A 19,421-nucleotide genomic window follows, 5' to 3' on the forward strand; every position below is an offset into this window, starting at 1 on the left:
ATCTTCTCCAGGCGAGTCTTGTTGGTGGGGAAGCCATCTAGGACTGCATCGATGGGGGGCTTTGTCCTTGTGGCCGCTCAGATCAGCCAATTCATGAAGCTTGATGAGATGTCAGAGACATCCTTCAGCCATGGTGGCCTTTCTTCAGTGGGAAGCGCCCCCCATCCAGGCGTCGTTGTCAGGGTTGCAGTTGATCATGATGGCATAGTCCCTAGACGCCCCAGCGAAGGTGCCGTGGTCACCGACGTGGTGCTCGATGTTGCAGACGATGGCACCCTTAGGGATCCCTCGGAGCGGTAGGACATTGCCGATGGAGAGCATGGTGCGGCGACCGTAGTAGTACTTAGAGTAGAAATGGTCAGTAGATGTAATCGTTTAATTTGTGGGGGAGCCCCCGTGTGAACTATTTTATGTATTCATGAATACATCAGTCCCTTTTCATGATGAATTCACTTTGTAAGCGATGAGTTTGTGCAAAAATGAACATGTTCTCAAATTTTGTTATGGCAAACAGCTTTCTAGCTCTTCTCCCCCTTTTTGGCAAAAGAGGTTTGATGCCTTCCGACCCTTCCCATAGTTACGATCGTAAAAGACTCGGAGTGCGGGTGAGTCAATTCTGATCACGCTGGTGAGCAAAGAGATCATAGCCGCTGGGGCGTGGGTTTCCTGCAGTCCAACTAGTTATACTCAGATTTTGTCCTAGAAATCCTAGCCCTTAGGTCTTACCATGAGAAGAGAGGAAAAACACAGAGAATGTTTGCAAGATAACATAGAGAATGTTTTTGCAAGGTAAATGTGCGCATACCAGCCCCCAAGTGAGGTTTGACCCCTCGCACTTTGCAAGGGTTGGATGTTACAAACAGATCAGGGATTTTTTTATGACAAAGACTGATAAGGGAAAGTATATGTTTATTTAAGGGTAAAAACGACGTAGCTGCTCAATGTTCCAAGCGTTGGTGAAGACCTCGCCGTCGATGGTTTTCAACTTATAGGCGCCTGGCCGGAGTACTTCCGCGACGACGTATGGCCGCTCCCAGGGTGGGGAGAGCTTGTGATGGTCTTTGTTGCTCTGCATGAGGCAGAGAACTAGGTCCCCGATGTTGAAGGCTCGGTCCCACACTCGTCGGATGTGGTACCGACACAGCGCCTGTTAGTACTTGGCTGAGCAGAGGAGGGCGACGTCATGAGCTTCGTCTAGCTGGTCCATGGCGTCTGCATAGGATGCCTCATCTCCCTATTCATTGTATGCTCTGATCCTTGGTGCTCCATAGTTGAGGTCAATTAGGAGGATGGCCTCGAAACCATAGACTATGAAGAAAGGCATGTAGCCGGTGGCCCGACTAGGAGTCGTCCTTAGGCTCTAGAGCACTGTAGGGAGCTCGATGACCTAGCGTGCGTCGAACTTGTTCAACCGGTTAAAGATCCTGGGCTTGAGGCCCTGTAGGAGCATGCCGTTTGCACGCTCAACCAGCCCATTCATTCGGGGGTGCATGACGGTAGCCCAGTCAACCCGGATGTGTTGTTCATCGTAGAATTAAAGGAATTTCTTGCCGGTGAACTATGTGCCATTGTCCGTGATGATGGAGTTCGGTACTCCAAAGCGATGGATGATGTCGAGGAAGAACATCACAGCTTGCTCGGACTTGATCACGGAGATCAGCCGAGCTTCAATCTATTTTGTGAACTTGTCTATGGTGACAAGCAGATGGGTGTAGCCCCTAGGCGCCTTCTTGAGAGGCCCAACCAGATCGAGCCAACAGACCATGAAGGGACACGTGATGGGGATCATCTGGAGTGCCTGGGCTAGGAGGTGAGTTTTCTGACCATAGTACTAGCACCCTTCGTAGGTGCGTACGATCTGCTCGACGTCGGCTACTGTAGTGGGCTAGTAGAAGCCCTGTCGGAATGCGTTTCCAACTAAGGTTCTAGGTGCGCGTGGTGACCGCAGACCCCACCATGGATATCGCTCCACAGAAGCTTCCCCTATTCGATGGGGATGTAGAGCCGTAGGATCCCGGTGTGGCTTCATCTGTAGAGTTCGCCCTCTACAAGAACGAAGGACTTGGCATGACACACGAGCCGTCGTGCTTCTGTTTTGTCCGTCGGCAGCTTTTCATGGAGGAGATAGTCAAGGTAGAGTGTTCTTCAGTCATCTAGAGGGTCGGGCTCTATCGCTGGATCCTCTTCAAGCTCCATGACCTTGGGGCCGGACGGAGCAGTCGGTTGGTTGGCCCCCGAGGCTAGATCGAATGGACCGTCGTTGGCCCATTTCGACCATTCATAGCGTACCGAGGGCTTGTGTTGGTCACTGGTGAAGACACCCATTGGCACCAGTTCTCGACCAGACATCGCATTCACAAGCGCATCGGCCGCCTCATTGAGACGCCTTGGGATGTGATTGAGTTTGAGGCCATCAAATTTGTCCTCCAGCTGTTGGACTTCTTGGCAGTACATAGCCATCTTGGTGTCGTGACAGCTAGACTCCTTCATGACTTGGTTGATGACCAGCTGGGAGTTGCCCTAGATATCAAGGCATTGGATGCCTAGCTCGATGGCGATGCATAGGTCGTTGATGAGTGCTTCGTACTCAGCCACATTATTGAATGAGGGGAAATGGAGACGAACCATGTACCTCATGCAAACCCTGAGGGGAGATACGAGGACTAGCCCTACACTGGTGCCCTTCTTCATTAGTGATCCATCGAAGTACATCATCCAGTACTCTTGATCGATGACCGTCGGTGCTGCTTGGACCTCGGTCCATTCTGCGATGAAGTCAGCCAACACCTGAGACTTGATCACTGTTCGGGAGGCGTACGTGATGCCTTGATCCATCAACTTGAGTGCCCACTTTGTGGTTCTTGCCATGGCATCCTAGCTCTAGATGACCTCATCGAGGGGAATGACATCACAACCGTCACGGTGTGTGATTCGAAGTAGTGGCGTAGCTTCCTCTTGGTGATGAGGACGGCGTACAGGAGTTTCTAGATTTGGGAGTAGCGGGTCTTGGAGTCAGATAGTACCTCGCTGATGAAGTACACCAGGCGTTGTACCTTGAGGGTGTGCCCCTCTTCTTCCCGCTCCACTACTAGGGCAGCGCTGACCACTTGTGTGGTGGCTGCTATGTATAGCAGAAGGGATTCTCCATCAGTTGGAGGAACCAAGATCGGGGGCCTTGTCAGAAGCAGTTTGACCATGTCAAGTGCCTCCTGGGCCTTGGATGTCCACTCGAAGCGGACATCTTTCTTTAAGAGTCAATAAAGGGGGAGACCTCATTCGCCGAGGCGCGAGATGAATCGGCTAAGTGCGGTGAGGCACCCTATGATTCGCTGAACCCCCTTTATGTTCTGAATCAGGCCCATCCTTGTAATGGCTGAAATTTTCTCTAGGTTGGCTTTGATGCCACGCTCAAAGACAATGAAGCCAAGAAGCATGCCCCTTGGTTCCCCGAAAACACATTTCTCAAGATTGAGTTTGATGCCATTCGCTCAGAGTTTTGCAAAGGTCTACTCAAGATTGGCAATGAGGTGGTCAGCTCATTTGGACTTAACTACGATGTCATCGATGTAGGCCTCAACGGTCCACCCAATTAGGTCCCCAAAGCATCTGAGCATACAGCGCTGGTACGTAGCCCCAGCGTTCTTCAGTCCGAATGGCATTGAAATGTAGCAAAATGATCCGAAGGGGGTGATGAAAGACGTCGCAAGTTGGTCAGACTCTTTCATCATGATTTGATGGTAGCTGGAGTACGCATCAAGGAAGCATTGGGGTTCGCACCCCAAGGTAAAGTCAACTATTTGGTCTATGCGTGGCAAAGGAAACAGATCCTTTGGGCATGCCTTGTTGAGACCCGTATAGTCAACACACATCCTCCATTTCCCACTCTTCTTTCGCACAAGAACAGGATTAGCTAACCACTCTAGGTGGTACACTTCCTTGATGAATCCGGCCACTGAAAGTTTGGCTATCTCTTCACCGATGGCCCTATGTTTATCCTCATCAAAGCGACATAGGCGTTGCTTCACCAGCCTAGAGCCTGGGTGGATCTTTAAGGTATGCTCGGTGACCTCCCTCGAAATGCCTGGCATATTCGAGGGTTTCCACGCAAAGATGTCTTTGTTGTTGCGAAGGAAGTCGACGAGCGCGCTTTCCTATTCAGAGGAAAGCGTGGTGCCAATGCGTACCGTCTTGCCCTCAGGGTTGTTGGGGTCTATGAGGACTTCCTTAGAGCCCTCAGCCAGTTCGAACGACCTAGTCGACTTCTTGGCGTCGGGCGCTTCTTTGGTGACATCCTCCCTAAGGGCGGTGAGTTCCCCAGAGGTGACAATCGTTGTGGCGTGGCCGCAGCACTCAACCTCGCACTCATAGGCCCACTAGAAGGAGGTACCAACGGTGATGACCCCATGGGGGCCCGACATCTTCAGCTTGAGATATGTATAGTTAGGGACGGCCATGAACTTCATGTAGCATGGATGTCCCAAGATGGCGTGGAAAGATTCGGGGAACCCAACCACCTCAAAGGTGTGGGTCTCAGTCCTGTAATTGAACTGATCCCTGAAGGCGACGGGCATATCGATCTACCCGAGTGGCATGGCCTGCTTCCCAGGCACGATGCCATGAAAAGGCACTCGGGTTGGGCAGAGGCGTGTCCGATCGACGCCCATCTCGTCGAGCATCTTGGCATACATGATGTTGAGGCCGCTGCATCCATCCATCAGTACTTTGGTGAGTCGCTTTGGGCCAACGATCGGGTCAACCACAAGCAGATATCTCCCTAGGTGCGGGACGCTATCCGGATGGTCAGCCCAATCGAATGTTATGGCGAACTCTGACCACCGGAGGAAGGCAGGCGTGGCCAGTTCGGTCGTATATACCTTACGGCATGTAGAGTACACGTGGGGAAGCTATCACCGGTGGCTGCATCCGGCCATGAGGTCACCGACGGCGGTGGGGAGGCGGCATCACAACTTTCCCACTGCCGGGCGCACCCGCTGGTGGACGCGGCTCGACCAAAGCTGGAGTGTGGAGCTCTAGCCACACGTGTCGGCGCTTGGGAGGGGCGGCATGGCGATGGGGGCGCGCGCGGTGGTGATGTGGCGGTGCGGGGGAACGCAGAGGGTCTATAGCTCCAGCACGGGGCCAAGGGGGTGCACGCACCTCGCGAGGGATCGGGCCATGGATGGGCGACGAACGGCGTGGCCATAGCGGCGGTGCTCTCAGGCTTCGGTGGATGCATCGCGGTAGAGGGGTAGGGAGGGTAGCACTGTGGGCTTACGCACGTGAGGAGCCGGGCGATAGCGCAATAGGCGTGATTGGAGGTGGCGTGGTGCTGTGGCCGTCTTGGGCCACAGGTGTGGGCAGTCGTGGGAAGCCCGGGCGCTCTGTGGTGGCGAGGAGCGGGGAAGGGAGGGGTGGCACTGTAGGCACATGGGAGAGGCAGCGGTCTAGAGCGGGCCATGGGGGCTCGCGTGCGCTCGCGTGGGGGAGGGCCGGCACCAGTGGGCGTGTGGCGCGACGACTGCGGCCTCGGCAGAAACGTAGGCGAGCGCACGTCGGGAGGAGAGGAAATGAGGTGGGTCTAGGCATACCAAGCAGGGAGGGAGGGGATGCAAGCAAAGCAGTACATGGCAGCAGCAGTCCGACCATCATTCTTTAAGGCGCTCTCTGAGGAAGGACGCGACGGAGCATGCGCACATGGCGCCTACTACACTCGTTCAGTGCGGCAGCGGCACCAAGTAGAGCAGTCAAGGATAGGGCAAGGCCAGGTAGTGACGCAAATAAATCAGATGACTGATTTAGAGTAGGGGGAAAGCACCACCGTCATACCGCGCGAGGTGGGTGAGATGAGTGGCCATCGGCACTCTCGTTTTTGTTTTTATTTCTTTCATATTAATTTTTAAACTAACAAACAACACATCGACACTCGAACAAGCATACCCACATATTCACAATGTTCATATCTTGCTGATCATATGATTTTTCCTATTTATATTTTTTATTATTTTAACTTCCAAAAAATCATTTTCTAAAACAACTTTATGCATGTACAAGCATAACTAAAGCTCTAAGGTTTTATTATTTAGCAAATTTTACTTTCAACAAATTTTTGTTTATAGAAATTGTTTTTCATGCCTAATCAAATAAACAAGCCATTCGCTATTTATTTGCTATCAGGCATTTTTAAGCACCTTCTGCATACTTTTCCAAAACAAGCCCTAAACAACTTTTCTCCACAAGATTATTTAAAAGTTGTTAAATGCTGAGACAAGTTGACTAGTGACACTTATTTAAAGATCTAGTTCTTTGGCCATAATATCAGTGGAAAACGAGCTCGTAACACTAGAGGTGTTACACAAGTGCCTCTAGATGTAAACACTCAAGCAATGCACTTGGATTCACTCCCAATCTCACAAAGATGATGAATCAATAATGGAGATGAGTGGGAGATCTTTGGCTAAGCTCACAAGGTTGCTATGTTAATGCAAATGGCCAAGAGTGTGAGCTAGAGCTGGCAATGGGGCTTAAATAGAGAGCCCCCACGAATAGAGCCGTTGACTCTCTATACCATGAAAAGTCAGGGCGACCGGACGCGCCGATCAGATCGACCGGACGTAGGACCCCAGCGTCTGGTCGCACGATGTACGCCATGTGGCCCCTACTTCAAATGCTGATCGTCCGATCTCAACGGTCATCAGTGCACTTAAGTTGTGACCGAATGCTCTACAGTATAGGACCAGACATAGAACCCTAGTGTTCGGTCACTTCCAGTAAGGTTCCAGAGGTGGAAAATTGTGATCGGACGCGTCTATGTCCGGTCACTTCCAGTAAGGTTCCAGTCTCGACCGATCACGCCCGACCAGACTCGCCCAATGTCCGGTCACTCACTGTCTTCTTTGTACGTCACCACATCAACAGGACCAGACGCTAAACAGTGTTCAGCCAGAGTCCGGTCGCCTGCATTCGGTCTCAGGCCAAGAGTACCACCTTCTTTTATAATTGACCAGACGCAGCTTACCAGAGTCCGGTCACCACGTGACCAGCGTCCGGTGCACTCTGTGAAACCCTGTCTTTTCTGTACAGGGCGCCGGTGAAGTTTCGAACCCTTGCTCCCAAGTGCTAAACATAATGTGTATCACCTTTGTGCATGTGTGTTAGCATATTTTCACAAACATTTTCAAGGGTGTTAGCACTCCACTAGATCCTAAATGCATATGCAATGAGTTAGAGCATCTAGTGGCACTTTGATAACCGTATTTCGATATGAGTTTCATCCCTCTCAACAGTACAACTATCGAACCTAAATGTGATCACACTCGCTAAGTGTCTTGATCACCGAAACAAAATGGCTCCTACCACTTATAACTTTGCCTTGAGCCTTTTGTTTTTCTCTTTCTTCTTTTCAAGTCCAAGCACTTGATCATCACCATGGCATCACCATCAACATGTCATGATCTTTATTTGCTTCACCACTTAGAATGTGCTACCTATCTCATGATCACTTTGATAAACTAGGTTAGCACTTAAGATTTCATCAATTCACCAAAACCAAACTAGAGCTTTTAGCCCTGCCCCGCGCGCCCCGAGCTGCCGAGCCCCGCGTGCCGTGCTGTGCGCGCCGGCTGGGAGTGCTCGACCGCGCCCATCCCCACCCCGCGCGCCGAGCCACGAGGCACCGTACCCTGCCACGACTGTTGCACCATGGCGACCCCTGCTGCGCTGCCCTCCCTTGCCCGCTCCACAAGGGCAGCGGGGGCCGTAGGCCGGTAGCAGGGTGCCGTTTGCTGGCGTCCTATGGCCGCCCGCCCCCACCCGCTTGGCCACTCCTATTGCCGCTCAGGTGCACGCATGGGCGCATGACAGCTTCCCCGCCAGCCGTGTCTGCCTCTTGTTGACCGGCTGGGCGTCCCCTGCACTCGAGGTACATTAGTTTTTAAATTTTGTTATTTAACAATGGTTATTATTTGGTTAGTGTGGTAGTGATTTAGATAGGTAAAAAGATATTTAGATTGATAGGTTGATTGATGGGTACTTTACATAGTTAGATATATAGTTAGTTATATAGTTGGCAAGATAGTTAGTTAAATAGTTATATACTTAGTTACATAGTTAGTTAGATAGTTACTTGACATAGTTAGTTAGTAGTAGTTAGTAGTTAGTAGTGAATTGATAGTATCTATTTAGTTAGTTATTACATACTAGAGACCTTGTACTTAGTATGCTTCATTTATATTGGACTAAAGGAATTGTGCGTCCTTATGTGTATGAACTAGATGGACAACCTAGTGAGCATATATCATGGAGGCTCCATGGAAAGAGATCGCTATGGATATGTTGAGTTTGTTGAGATGCAAAGCGTGCCTGTGTTATTCAATGAAAAGCCTTCATTTAGTGAGTTGGTTGCAAGGGCTCGGGAGGAGCTACATTACCATGGAGCTGATGATGATAATGGCATCGTAGTGGAGGGTGTACTTCACCTAGGTTCCCCTCCCAATATCCTAAGCAAGATGATCCCAATTGGGTGTGCAGACCAGTGGGAGAACTATGTGAGATCAGCTATGAAGTGCCAGTTCCAAAGTTTGGACGTGGTTGTGCATCGGGTGTTAGTTGATCCCATCCCTCATGGGGTTTCCCCACCAATGGGTCAGCAGGCACACTTTGACCCTCCCGTCTTGGAACCTGATATGGATGTGGAGGTTGCACCTACGGTTCCCGATGCTCAATCTATCCCCAATGAGCTAGTTGGAGATGCTTGTCAGACTCATGATGTTGTGATAGATCCTCCTCATGAGATCCCTTTGACACAGAATCATCCGAGTAAGTGTCTTATCCATGGCATTTTCTATCTAAAGTACGTATTAATCAGCGGCATCAGTTTTTCTAGTTCAAAATAGTGATTGAAGTCTAAAATCGAATAGGCTTTTCAGTCATGGAATCTAGGGGAAATAGCCTTTACAGTGATTTGTCATGTCACCATCGAATAGACTTTTCAGTGTCCTTCGGAATAGTGATTGAAGTCTAAAATCAAATAGGCTTTTTAGTCATGGAATCTAGGCTCTCCAATGTCCTACGATGTAGGCTTTTCAGTTTGGAGGCTCTCTAGTGAACAGCACAATACAATGGCTAGCAAACCTGCCTCCGCCTATATATATGCGTTCTAGGATACATTGCTAACTAAAAGGAAAACCAAACTAGTATTCGGTTTTGTTGCAGTAGGAATGTCTGGAGGGTCATCTAGAGGAAAGGGTTTCAGGAGTGGGAGAGGAAAAGGGGGGGGACAAAGGGAACTCTCATTGTGTGGGAGGGGTCTCTTGGGCTTGATTTCTTTGAGGAACCCATGTATCAGTTTCTCCCCGAGAGCAAGAGTGATTTCACTAAAGAGTGCCCTCTTAAAGGATATGATAACAGGAAGGAAGATTGGCCAAAATAAATGCATGGTAAGGACTGCTTAGTGCAGATGTTCACCGAGGGGGTCGACGGAGGTCGTCGCTTCTTTAAATGCCCACGAGCATGGGTAATTGCTATTACATTTTGTTTTGTAAAATATGTTTCTCGAATACCCTTACAACTCACAGGACATACTTATTGTAGTCTTCCGAGTCCGAAGAAAACTGTGGATTCACTAGGTGAGTCGATCCTCGACCAATTTATTCGCATCAATAGTACATCTACTACCTACAGGACCAAATCTTCGATCTACAAAGAGAAGTTAGCAGTGGATACAAGGAAAACGAAGACGACGACAATAACAATGGTGCAAGTTCACAGGAGACACTCTGCAATGATCCATATTACACCTGCCCTAATCACAAGAATAAGGGGCCTCCGCTATCACCCCTGCCACCACCACCAACAACAATGGGAGGCTACTGTGGAGAAGGTGCAACACAATTTGCTATGTGGCCACACTACTAGGACGACCTTATCTTATTCACATGGCACATCCATGTGTTTGTTGTTTGGTTTAATTACCTAAGGCATGATAGGTTTAGTCGAAGGAACTATGTACCCTTGTTTGGTACATGTTCTCACATGTCATTTCGTGTGCTTGTTGTTCGCTTCAATTACTTAAGGCATGTTAGGTTTAGTTCAGGACATCTATACCCCAGTTCGGTACATGTTCTCACATGCCATTTCATGTGTTTTATGTGTTGAATTATATAATGCCCTACTTCGTTAGGTTTTGTTTGCAACACATGATCATATTTCATTACGTCCGCAATATTAAACTGAATATTATGACCATAAATAATGAAAACAACTACATAATGAAAAGTCCAATACTATGACATAATAATACTAGAAGTACGTGCTGACAAACTAAATAACACAGTACATGACCTAAGCATGCCCATAGTTAAAGTGCATTACATGACAACACAATGAAAAGTCCAACAGTAGATAACATTGTTCATGAATAAACCATAGAACTAGCAAGTAATGGAGACTACTGAGTGCAACGAGGTCACTTTCTCTTCCTCAGGCATCGGGATTCTCCTCCATCGCTGCTTTCGCTCGGCGTGCACGCTCATGCTTCTTCTCCCTCTCCTCCATGTACGCAGCAATATGCCTCTTTTTCTCCTCTTCCTTGTGCTCCTTTTTTGCAGCCTCCTCTCCGCATCTCTTCTCCATCATCTCCTTGTCCTCTGTCTCCCACCGCAACAGTTTCTGCATCCATTCCTTGTCTTCAGGTTTGATCTCAGTGTCAATCCACTGCTCAAAATCACAGAGCGGTGTAGGGGTCTGCAAAAAATGTAATTATTACAAAACAAAAAAAATCATACAAGATGTCATATGACACAAACATCAATTCCTCACCATCTTGTTAATGCGGCGCTGACAAAATATAGGCTCAAACGCAAAATTGGAACACATCCAATACCTCTGCCTACACGTGTCCTCTTCATTAGACCTGGCTACCTTGCAAGTATCGCCGCAAAAGCACATGGACACTAGAACACCACTAGACAGAGGCAATGGGTCAAAGGCATTTCTGGTCATCCAGCCATAACTATAATTTAGCAATTTTTGTTCTAAGAACCAAAAGCAATTAACATTAAACCCTACACCTAGGGTTTCCCATTTGATCCACAATAATGACAACGTGAGCTAAGGTTACCTTGGTTTAGTAGCTTTTCCACGCCTTGGCATCCTACGGTTGTATAATATAAATATTAAAATTGCATGAAACCCTAAGTAATGACGATTCTAAAGTTGAAAAATCCAACTAATATATACTGAATCGATTTGAAAAAAAAAACTAGGAGGGAGCGATGATACCTTGTGCTCGAAGATCTACGAATTAAATCAAAGTTTCCAAGGTCCAATATGCCGATTCGTGAGGTAGGGCGAAGTGAGGAGAGAAAAAATCCGAGAGGGAGGAGAAAGAAGAGGAAGAAGGCTCGGGCAAGAAGGTTGGGCGCTGGGTTAAAACACCACCTCGCCACCATAGATCTTGGTGCCGTTCTCGGCACCAATAACCACAGCGCCAAGCTTGGCACCAATAACCACTACGCCAAGCTCGGCGCCAAGATCTACGGCGCCAAGGTGCTTGCCAAGTCACCGCCACGTCTGCGCCGAGCCCAAGACTTAGGCGTCAAAATCTATGGTGCCGAGACGTGTAAGCTCGGCGCCACCAACGATGGCGTCGAGCTAAGGGTCCAGATTTTGAAAGCATACCTCCAGGGGCATATTTGTGAAAAACTTTCTAGAAAAAGGGCCAAAAAAATCGGCCGCCTCCTCACAAGACCGACGTCCGCCCTCCCAGCTGCTTGCCCCTGTCGGCTGCCCCCGCCGGCCGCCTGCCCCCGCCGTTGCCCGGGCCCAGACGTCCGCCCCGCCGCCAGGCCGCCCGCCCCCAACCGTCGGCCCCCGCCGGCCGCCCGCCCTAGGACGTCAGCCGCGCCGCTCGGATGGTCGCCCCCATCTCCCCGTCGGATGGTCGCCGGCTGCTCCTGTTGCCCCTCCCCGTGTGACCGTTCCTCTCCCTTGCCGCACCGCTCCCTTCCCTTCCCGGAGCGAGATCCGGTGGCTGGTGCGCCGGCCCTCCTCGTGGGATTCGTCGATGGTGGAGGCGGGATTCGGTGAGCACGACCTAGATCCGCACATCCACGACGGTGATGGTGGCGCGGTGGGCAGGCTACGGCCCCTCCGGCGGCGCACCCCTCCGGCAGCGCGTGCGCAACAGCTCACACGGGCCGCGGTGTCTTACCCATCACGATGCGATACCCAATCGGTTATGTAGTGAGGAAAGGTTCTATGGCTTGCTCTTCTAGGTTGTGATTGCTATACCTTTCAAGTTCTAGTCAGTCCATTGCGACAGCAGAAGTATGAATTCTGAAAAAAATCAGGTTCCTACATATGAATGTTTCATGAAATTTGGGTAGGTGTGCTGTCCACAACTGTATAGGAAATTTTCTTATTGAATCATGAATTTTGGGTTCAGATACAGAGCTGTCTACACGCCACCGAATTTAGATAATTGCACAAAAGAGATACTGGAATTCAGAGATGTTGTATTCAGTAACCTGGGATGCGGCTTAAGGACACCTTGGGCTATAACATGAACCAGCTAACTATGCTAGTTTAGCTGTAATTTATATCTCACATGCTCTCTTAAATGTCAATGCTCGGATGTTTACATTGAACATGTCATTTTCTGGTCTTAATTGTACTTTAGTGTTCTGCAGGGATATGAGCAACAATGATTTGTTTAACCAGCTCACAAATATAACAACGTTGTTAGTGATTTTTCTTTCTTGAACTATTTGTATTCGGATATGATCTAATCACATGTGTATATATATTGTTAGTCATATATGCTGCTCTGCTTTTCAATGTCTTGGAGTAGGACAGAGCTGCCTTCATTCGTTTGGCTGGCTCAGTGAGTTGTAAAGTGCTGCAAATTCCATCCTATCACCTTCACTAAGGTAATTTATGGTTCCACTCGCTTCAAAAATTTTGTACATACTAAATCTGGTTCCAATGGATCTTCAGTACTAAGTTTTCTGTAATTGGTTTATATAGTTCCATCATTTGTGCTAGATCTGGTGGTGGATAAAGAATCACATACTTTTAAAGTTCTAAGTGTAACTAGCAGTAGTAACATTTGTGTGCTATATGCAACACAACGATAGGAGATGGGCAGAGTTTTTTAGGCTCATGCTTTAAAGACGGAAAGAAAGCCATTATATAATTAGAACTTCTAACTCATATCAATGCCTAGCTAAGTTCAGTAGTTTAGATTTTTTTCCTCCACCTTTTCTGAGATGGGCAGTGTTTTTTAGGCTCATGCTTTAAAGACAGAAATAAAGCCATTATATAATTAGAGCTTCTAACTCATATCAATGTCTAGCTAAGTTCAGTAGTTCAGATTTTTTTCCTCCACCTTTTCTGAGATGGGCAGGCTCATGCTTTAAAGACAGAAATAAAGCCATTATATAATTAGAGCTTCTAACTCATATCAATGCCTAGCTAAGTTCAGTAGTTCAGATTTTTTTCCTCCACCTTTTCTGAGATCACAGTATGTGGTTTACTTCCATAATTGAGTAAGAAGTTGATCATGTACTTGTTTTTTTTTTTTGCTGGAACCACAAGTCTCAGCTAGCACAAGTTTGAAAATTCACTGTTTTCTCACCAATGCTACCATAATTATTATTTTTGTACAAGATTAGATGAAGATGTTAAATCGTGTGATATGGATGGACAAAATAACAATGAGGATCATACATGACATTCACAACCAGGTAATCATCTTTTCCACCCCTTTTGTCTTCTAAGTTTGTAGCTGCCATTCAGAAACAAAAATTTCTTGGTATTCACAACCAGGAATTATTTATCAAAGCATTTCTTGGCATTTTACTTTTTAGTTAATGGCACCAAAACAAAAATATAATATTGTCAGCTTACACTTCATCAGTTCAGCAGAAATGTTAAGGACTGTATATATGTGATAGTTTGTATGCCTCTGTTACAGGTGATTGTCTAAATGTCGGCGCAGTTCCTGCTGCAGGTTCGTACCTATTCATCGATTTGCTTCAACCCCGATTACTCAGGTACTACTAATCTTGGACTTGGATTCTTAAACAGCCTAGATTAAATTCATGTGTATGCTATGGCCAGTGCTTCAGTGTTGGTGCAAACCTTCATAGTTGGTGCACTTTTTTTTTGCTGTGTTGTTTTACAGTGGCACCTATCACTATCTTTTTGCTGTGTTGCTTTACAGTGGCACCTAGAACTGTCATGACAGATTTGACGGAAATTTTGCTGCACAATATTATTTTCATATTCATTGACAGTAGGGGAATCGAGAGAGAAGCAGATCCAGTATCTGTGCCACAGCGACAAACTCAGGCAACATTGATTCCCTAATGCGACAGAAAATGTATTGTTTAGATATTTTCTACAAGAAATTCAGAGGTCCTATGAACCTGCAAGTTTTAGATGCGAAATTGTTTTGTGCTATTATTGATTGGTTTGAAGCTGAAACTATGCGCAGTACGATAGGTACCTGTAGGGTTAGTTAGACAACCTAGGTAGAATCAATGTATGTTATGAACATAATTACTATATTAGAGACTAGATTTCCTGATTTCTGGCATCTTTGTTAACTTTAATATTATTATTATGCTTTACAAAATCTCCTACACACTTGCTGCTTAGCTCTATGGTTTATGCAGACATGCACATACATTTATCTGTCGTATTTGTTACTCAGTGCTTTATTCTTGTCTGTATGCTTTGCATTGTTTACGAAATTTACAACGGTTTCCTACGTTACTGGTGCCTCCTCATGCTACATTTTTATGCTTGCTAGTGCAGCTGAACGGGGGTTCGTGCTAGGCCTGGTTCACTTTGCAAATTTTTTGAACCCGATGAATAGTACCACTTTCGTCTTATTTGGCAAATATTGTCCAATCGTGGACCAACTAGACTCAAAAGATTCATCTCGTAATTTCCAACTAAACTGTGTAATTAGTTATTTTTTTACCTACATTTAATACTCCATGTAAACGGCTAAAAATTGATGTGATGGAGAGAGAGTGAAAAAACTTAGAATTTGGATGGCATCTAAACAAGGCCCTAGTTAGCATATTTTTTAGTGCTACTTGTGTACAAAAGTATAAAAGTAAAATACTTTCTTATTCAGTTTCTATCTATTTTGGTTGTACACGTGCTCTTCCTATCCATGTAGTGGGTCCTTGGCGTCTATAGTTGCACATTTCAGAAGGTGTAGAACACTTCAGTATAGATTTCAGTCAGCACGAGAGGATGGTTTATCTACTCAATACTCACAGTCATGTACTGATGGTTGTGTATTTTGAGCTTTTACCTAATTTTTGATGGCTTCCATGGACAGCAAGTGTTAGTTTGTTTTTTTCATCAGTTGTATATACATATGTTGAGACAAGGATAGCTTGATTTTAAGTGACATGATTGTATATGTACTTGAGTTTGACGATTGAATGAGTATGTCTAATGTGATCATTTGTGTATGTCATCCTAAATCATTTCAATATTGCATTGGTCTTGAATGTTTAATCCAATGTATACGAGTTTTAGATATACAAGGTTTTATTTTTTTATCTTGTTTAATTGAGCGCGATGGATTGTTAGTCGCTAAAAGTCCTTATTGTGATGAACTGTCGGTCGCTAAAAGCTCTAACATGTTGTCGGTCGCTAAAAGTTGCACCATCGAACTGTCCGTTGCTAAAGATGATGTCCGTTGTTGTTTACATATATAATGATGGCTTCAATAACATCTGCAGGGGTCCGTCGCTATAACATTTAGCAACTGACTGTCTATCGTTGTACACCCCTTTCAGCAACTCCAAATCAGTCGCTATTTAAGGGTCGTGGTGTAGTGAACGTACATTAAAAAAATAGATGAAACATTGGGAACAGAAGCTTTAAACATTCGTGTATAACCATTGCAACATATGCAACATTTCGATTGCCTTTGCAACATCCATATACCTACGAAACATCTTAAACACTTAAACATATGTTTGCAACATGCGTTTTTCATCCTTGTTCTTTCGAACAACGCAGAGCATAGCGGGGAACGGTCAGTTTCGGTCAACCGACAACCGAGGATGGTGACGTGACCTTGCAGCGGCCAGCTGTGCTTGGGCCCGGCCAGCGACGGCCCCCTCTCCTGACCGCCTGGTGCTTGAGCGGTGGTCGGTGAGCATGGTGGAGAGAGAGGAAGGCGATTGGGGACGCTCGAAACGGTGGAGACGGAGGATGGAGGCCGCTTGTCGGGCGGGCGTGGTGGAGAACGTGACTGTGAAGCGGTCACGGTGAACCACGCTGCGATGGTACGGTCGTTGCTTATGAGCGAAGACAGCAGCCAAACGAAAGAAACACGAAAACAAGCGCAGGAAAAAAGTTGTTGGACCATTCGAAGTGTCGCGGCCCACGCCAACCTAATCGTCCAGTCGACCGGACGCCCAGTAGTAGAAAGATATTTTGGAAAGGATATTTTCGTTCGCGGTGCGCTGTATGCAGTCCACACGTGCAGTGGGGAGCCAATGATTGGTGGCGTGGCGGTGGCCAGCCACACACGGACACGGCACGGCACGGGCACCACATCCAAGGCAAGTCATACGTGGCACGCCCGCCTCCACCTCCATGGCGGTGCCGGCCTCCGCCTCCGCGTGCGCGCGCGCTGGCTCGCCGCCGGGCCTCCGCGCGTGTACCAGCACCACTGGCACCGCGGCCGCGGCGTTCTTGCTCCGCCGCCAGCGACTACCGCCGCCACGGCATCAGCCGCTCCACCTCCACGGCCGTGCCAGCTCCGACCTCCGCTGCCGCTGGCGACTCCTCACGGCGCGAGGCGAGCGCCCGTCCCCCGACGAGGAGGAGGACGACGACGAGGAGCAGGCGGCTGCTGGTTATGGGTCGTTCGACGCGGCGGTGGCGCTGTTCAACCGCGGGGAGTACCACGCGTGCCACGACGTGGTGGAGGAGCTGTGGTACGGCGCCGAGGACCCCGCGCGGACGCTCCTCCACGGCGTCCTCCAGTGCGCCGTCGGCTTCCACCACCTCTTCAACCAGGTTCCTTCATGAACTCTATGCCAATAGATGCTCGATGAATTCTTCTGAATTTGACATCGTCGGTGCAAGTGTGCAACGACGATCCAATTGCTCCATCCCGATATGACGATCTCGGCCTGCGCGCGCAGAACCACCGCGGCGCGATGATGGAGCTCGGCGAGGGCCTCTGCAAGCTCCGCAAGCTGCAGCTAGACAGCGACGGCGGCAGCCCTTTCTCCAGGTTCCGGGACGAGGTCGCCGCCGTGCTGCAGTTCCTCTACCGCACCCAGAAGGAGCTCGCCGCATGTACGTCGGTCATCGCCACTTCCTCGATCGTCGACGTGTGCTAAAGCTGGATCCGATTTGCATAAATAAGTAAATCTGTTTATTTCATTGATTCAGGCACCGATGAGATGTGCTTAACCATGGACGGCTCGGCGAGCTCGTACCAGCTGCTGGGCAACTTCGCCGCCGGCCAGCAACTCTACCGGCTGGAACTGGAAGCCGAGGAGGACGGAGCTTGTTCCAGCATACTGTTCTCTGCACCTAAGGGCAGCGATGGCGCTTCACAAGGAGCTCATCAACCTCAGAGAGTGAAGCTTCCAACACTGCGTGCCACGGAGCAACATCTGGCTGCGCTTCAACGTGCATACGAATATACGTAGCTGGCCTAGCAACTAGCATGTGGACAAATCATGGTTTAAAATAACGGACTACCGTGGTGCTATAGCGGCCGGAGATACTCCACACTAAGTTATTGCTATTTGTGCCGCTACCGCTATGCCAACTTTGACCACTATTTAGCGCTATAGCTCCGCTAAATTGCATAACTTTAGCGTTCAAATAGCGGCGCTATTTCAGATTTTGCCAACGAGCCATATCAAAACATGCTAAGCTGTGTTGTACAATTATCCTCCTGAGGTCCAGTTGGCTGCAAAGTTAAAAGAATAACAGACGTTTGATGTCTCCATGGGTGTGATTCTCATACGTAATATTCGTATGTACATTGAAAGATGAGAGGTCCTGTTGTTGGCTGCAAAATTCCCTTCATCCCATAGACGTTTGATGTCCATGGGTGTGATTCTCATAGGAAAGATGAGGTCCAGTTGGCTGCAAAACTGGTCTATATGGATCATTGGATCTTAAATTTAGCCGGATTATATTGTACTAGCAAATATACCCGTGCGGTTACAACGAGAGAAAATAAGCAATCGAATATTCATAGAAAATGAGATCAGGAACGCAATAGATCTATTTGTGTGTTACCTTCAAAGCTACAATGATGCCAATAGTATGACAATGTTTTATAAAGAAAGATTAGTGGTTATTTTATTCTTAGTTAAATTACATCAATAACTTAGTGGTGCACAAATCTTTATTTTATAGAGAAATAATAGATGTTGAAAGGCATATGATACTTGCCTTTATTTTTTTATATTTTAAATTTATGAGAAATAAATATACAACCAAAAGAAATAAGAATCAAACTGGGATGCTCGAGTCACGTGGGAAAAAATCATAAAATGCTCACGCAAAAACAAAACAAAGAGCGTGGTCCGGGAGCAACTCGGCGAGGGAGATGAACTTGGACGACGGGAGGATGTTGCACTACTACACAAATGATTTTACAAGACGATACCCTTTCATTAACCGAGACGGTCACAAAATCCAACCGTCTCGGTTATTCCCTACGGATCGGAAAATCGATTTACGGCAACCGCCTCCAAAAATGATTTATTTTCGGAAGCGGCCGTCTTAAGGCAACCGCCTCCGTAAATCGATTTATGGAGGTAGGCACACTATAAGGCCCGCCTTCGAAAATGCTGGCCCAGTCCTGAGCCCAGGCAAAGCCCAGTCCTCCAAAAATACTTAGTGTTTCAGTCTGAGCTCCCTCCGTTCCTCAGCCGCACGAGCCGTGCGCCCTCTCTCCTCCTCTCGCTCTCAGCGCGTGGCGCCCTCTCCTCCCTCACTCCCTCCGGCGCTCTCCTCCCTCCCTCCGGCCCTCTCCTCCCTCCCTCCCTCCAGCGCTCTCCTCCCTCCCTCTTGCGCGCCCTCTCCTCCCTCCTTCACGGCGTCGTCCTCCCTCCGTAGCCCCGTCCTCTCTCCTCCCTTCGATGCGGATCATGGCGGAGCGGCAGCGCTCGGCAGCGCAGATCCATGCCGAGGCTGGGTGGATCCATGGCGGGGCGCGCGCGGATCTAGGCGGGGCCCGGGCGGATCCTCGGTGTGGTGGCCCACCTGTGGCGGCATCGCGCGGGACGACGCGGCCTCCCTCTCGCGGGTGCGGGCGGCGGCGTACCCCGGCGGCGAATCCTCCCTCTCCCTCGAGCTCTGCGGCGGATCTGGCCGAGGAGCACCTCCTACGGCGCGGATCTGGCCGAGGAGCA

General features: G+C 48.3%; 1 protein-coding gene across 1 annotated transcript; it reads left to right on the forward strand.

Annotated features, from left to right (window-relative positions):
* The first annotated feature begins 16,096 nt into the window (after nt 1–16,096).
* Nucleotides 16,097–18,002, forward strand: LOC136487537 (uncharacterized). The gene is made up of 3 exons (XM_066484656.1): nt 16,097–17,055; nt 17,184–17,340; nt 17,437–18,002. Exons 1-3 carry the CDS (start codon nt 16,630–16,632, stop codon nt 17,697–17,699), a joined length of 846 nt encoding a protein of 281 aa, XP_066340753.1. The 5' UTR covers nt 16,097–16,629; the 3' UTR covers nt 17,700–18,002.
* The last annotated feature ends 1,419 nt before the right edge of the window (nt 18,003–19,421 follow it).

This window comes from Miscanthus floridulus, chromosome 10 (assembly GCF_019320115.1).
Source record: "Miscanthus floridulus cultivar M001 chromosome 10, ASM1932011v1, whole genome shotgun sequence".
Classification (NCBI taxonomy): domain Eukaryota; kingdom Viridiplantae; phylum Streptophyta; class Magnoliopsida; order Poales; family Poaceae; genus Miscanthus; species Miscanthus floridulus.

Bases quoted from the DNA above. Each gene is read 5' to 3' on its own strand.
- LOC136487537 (XM_066484656.1), top strand. From the start codon at position 16,630: ATGGCGGTGCCGGCCTCCGCCTCCGCGTGCGCGCGCGCTGGCTCGCCG. The intron at 17,056-17,183 runs GTTCCTTCATGA...CTGCGCGCGCAG, and splicing joins TCCACCACCTCTTCAACCAG to AACCACCGCGGCGCGATGAT. The intron at 17,341-17,436 runs GTACGTCGGTCA...TCATTGATTCAG, and splicing joins CCAGAAGGAGCTCGCCGCAT to GCACCGATGAGATGTGCTTA.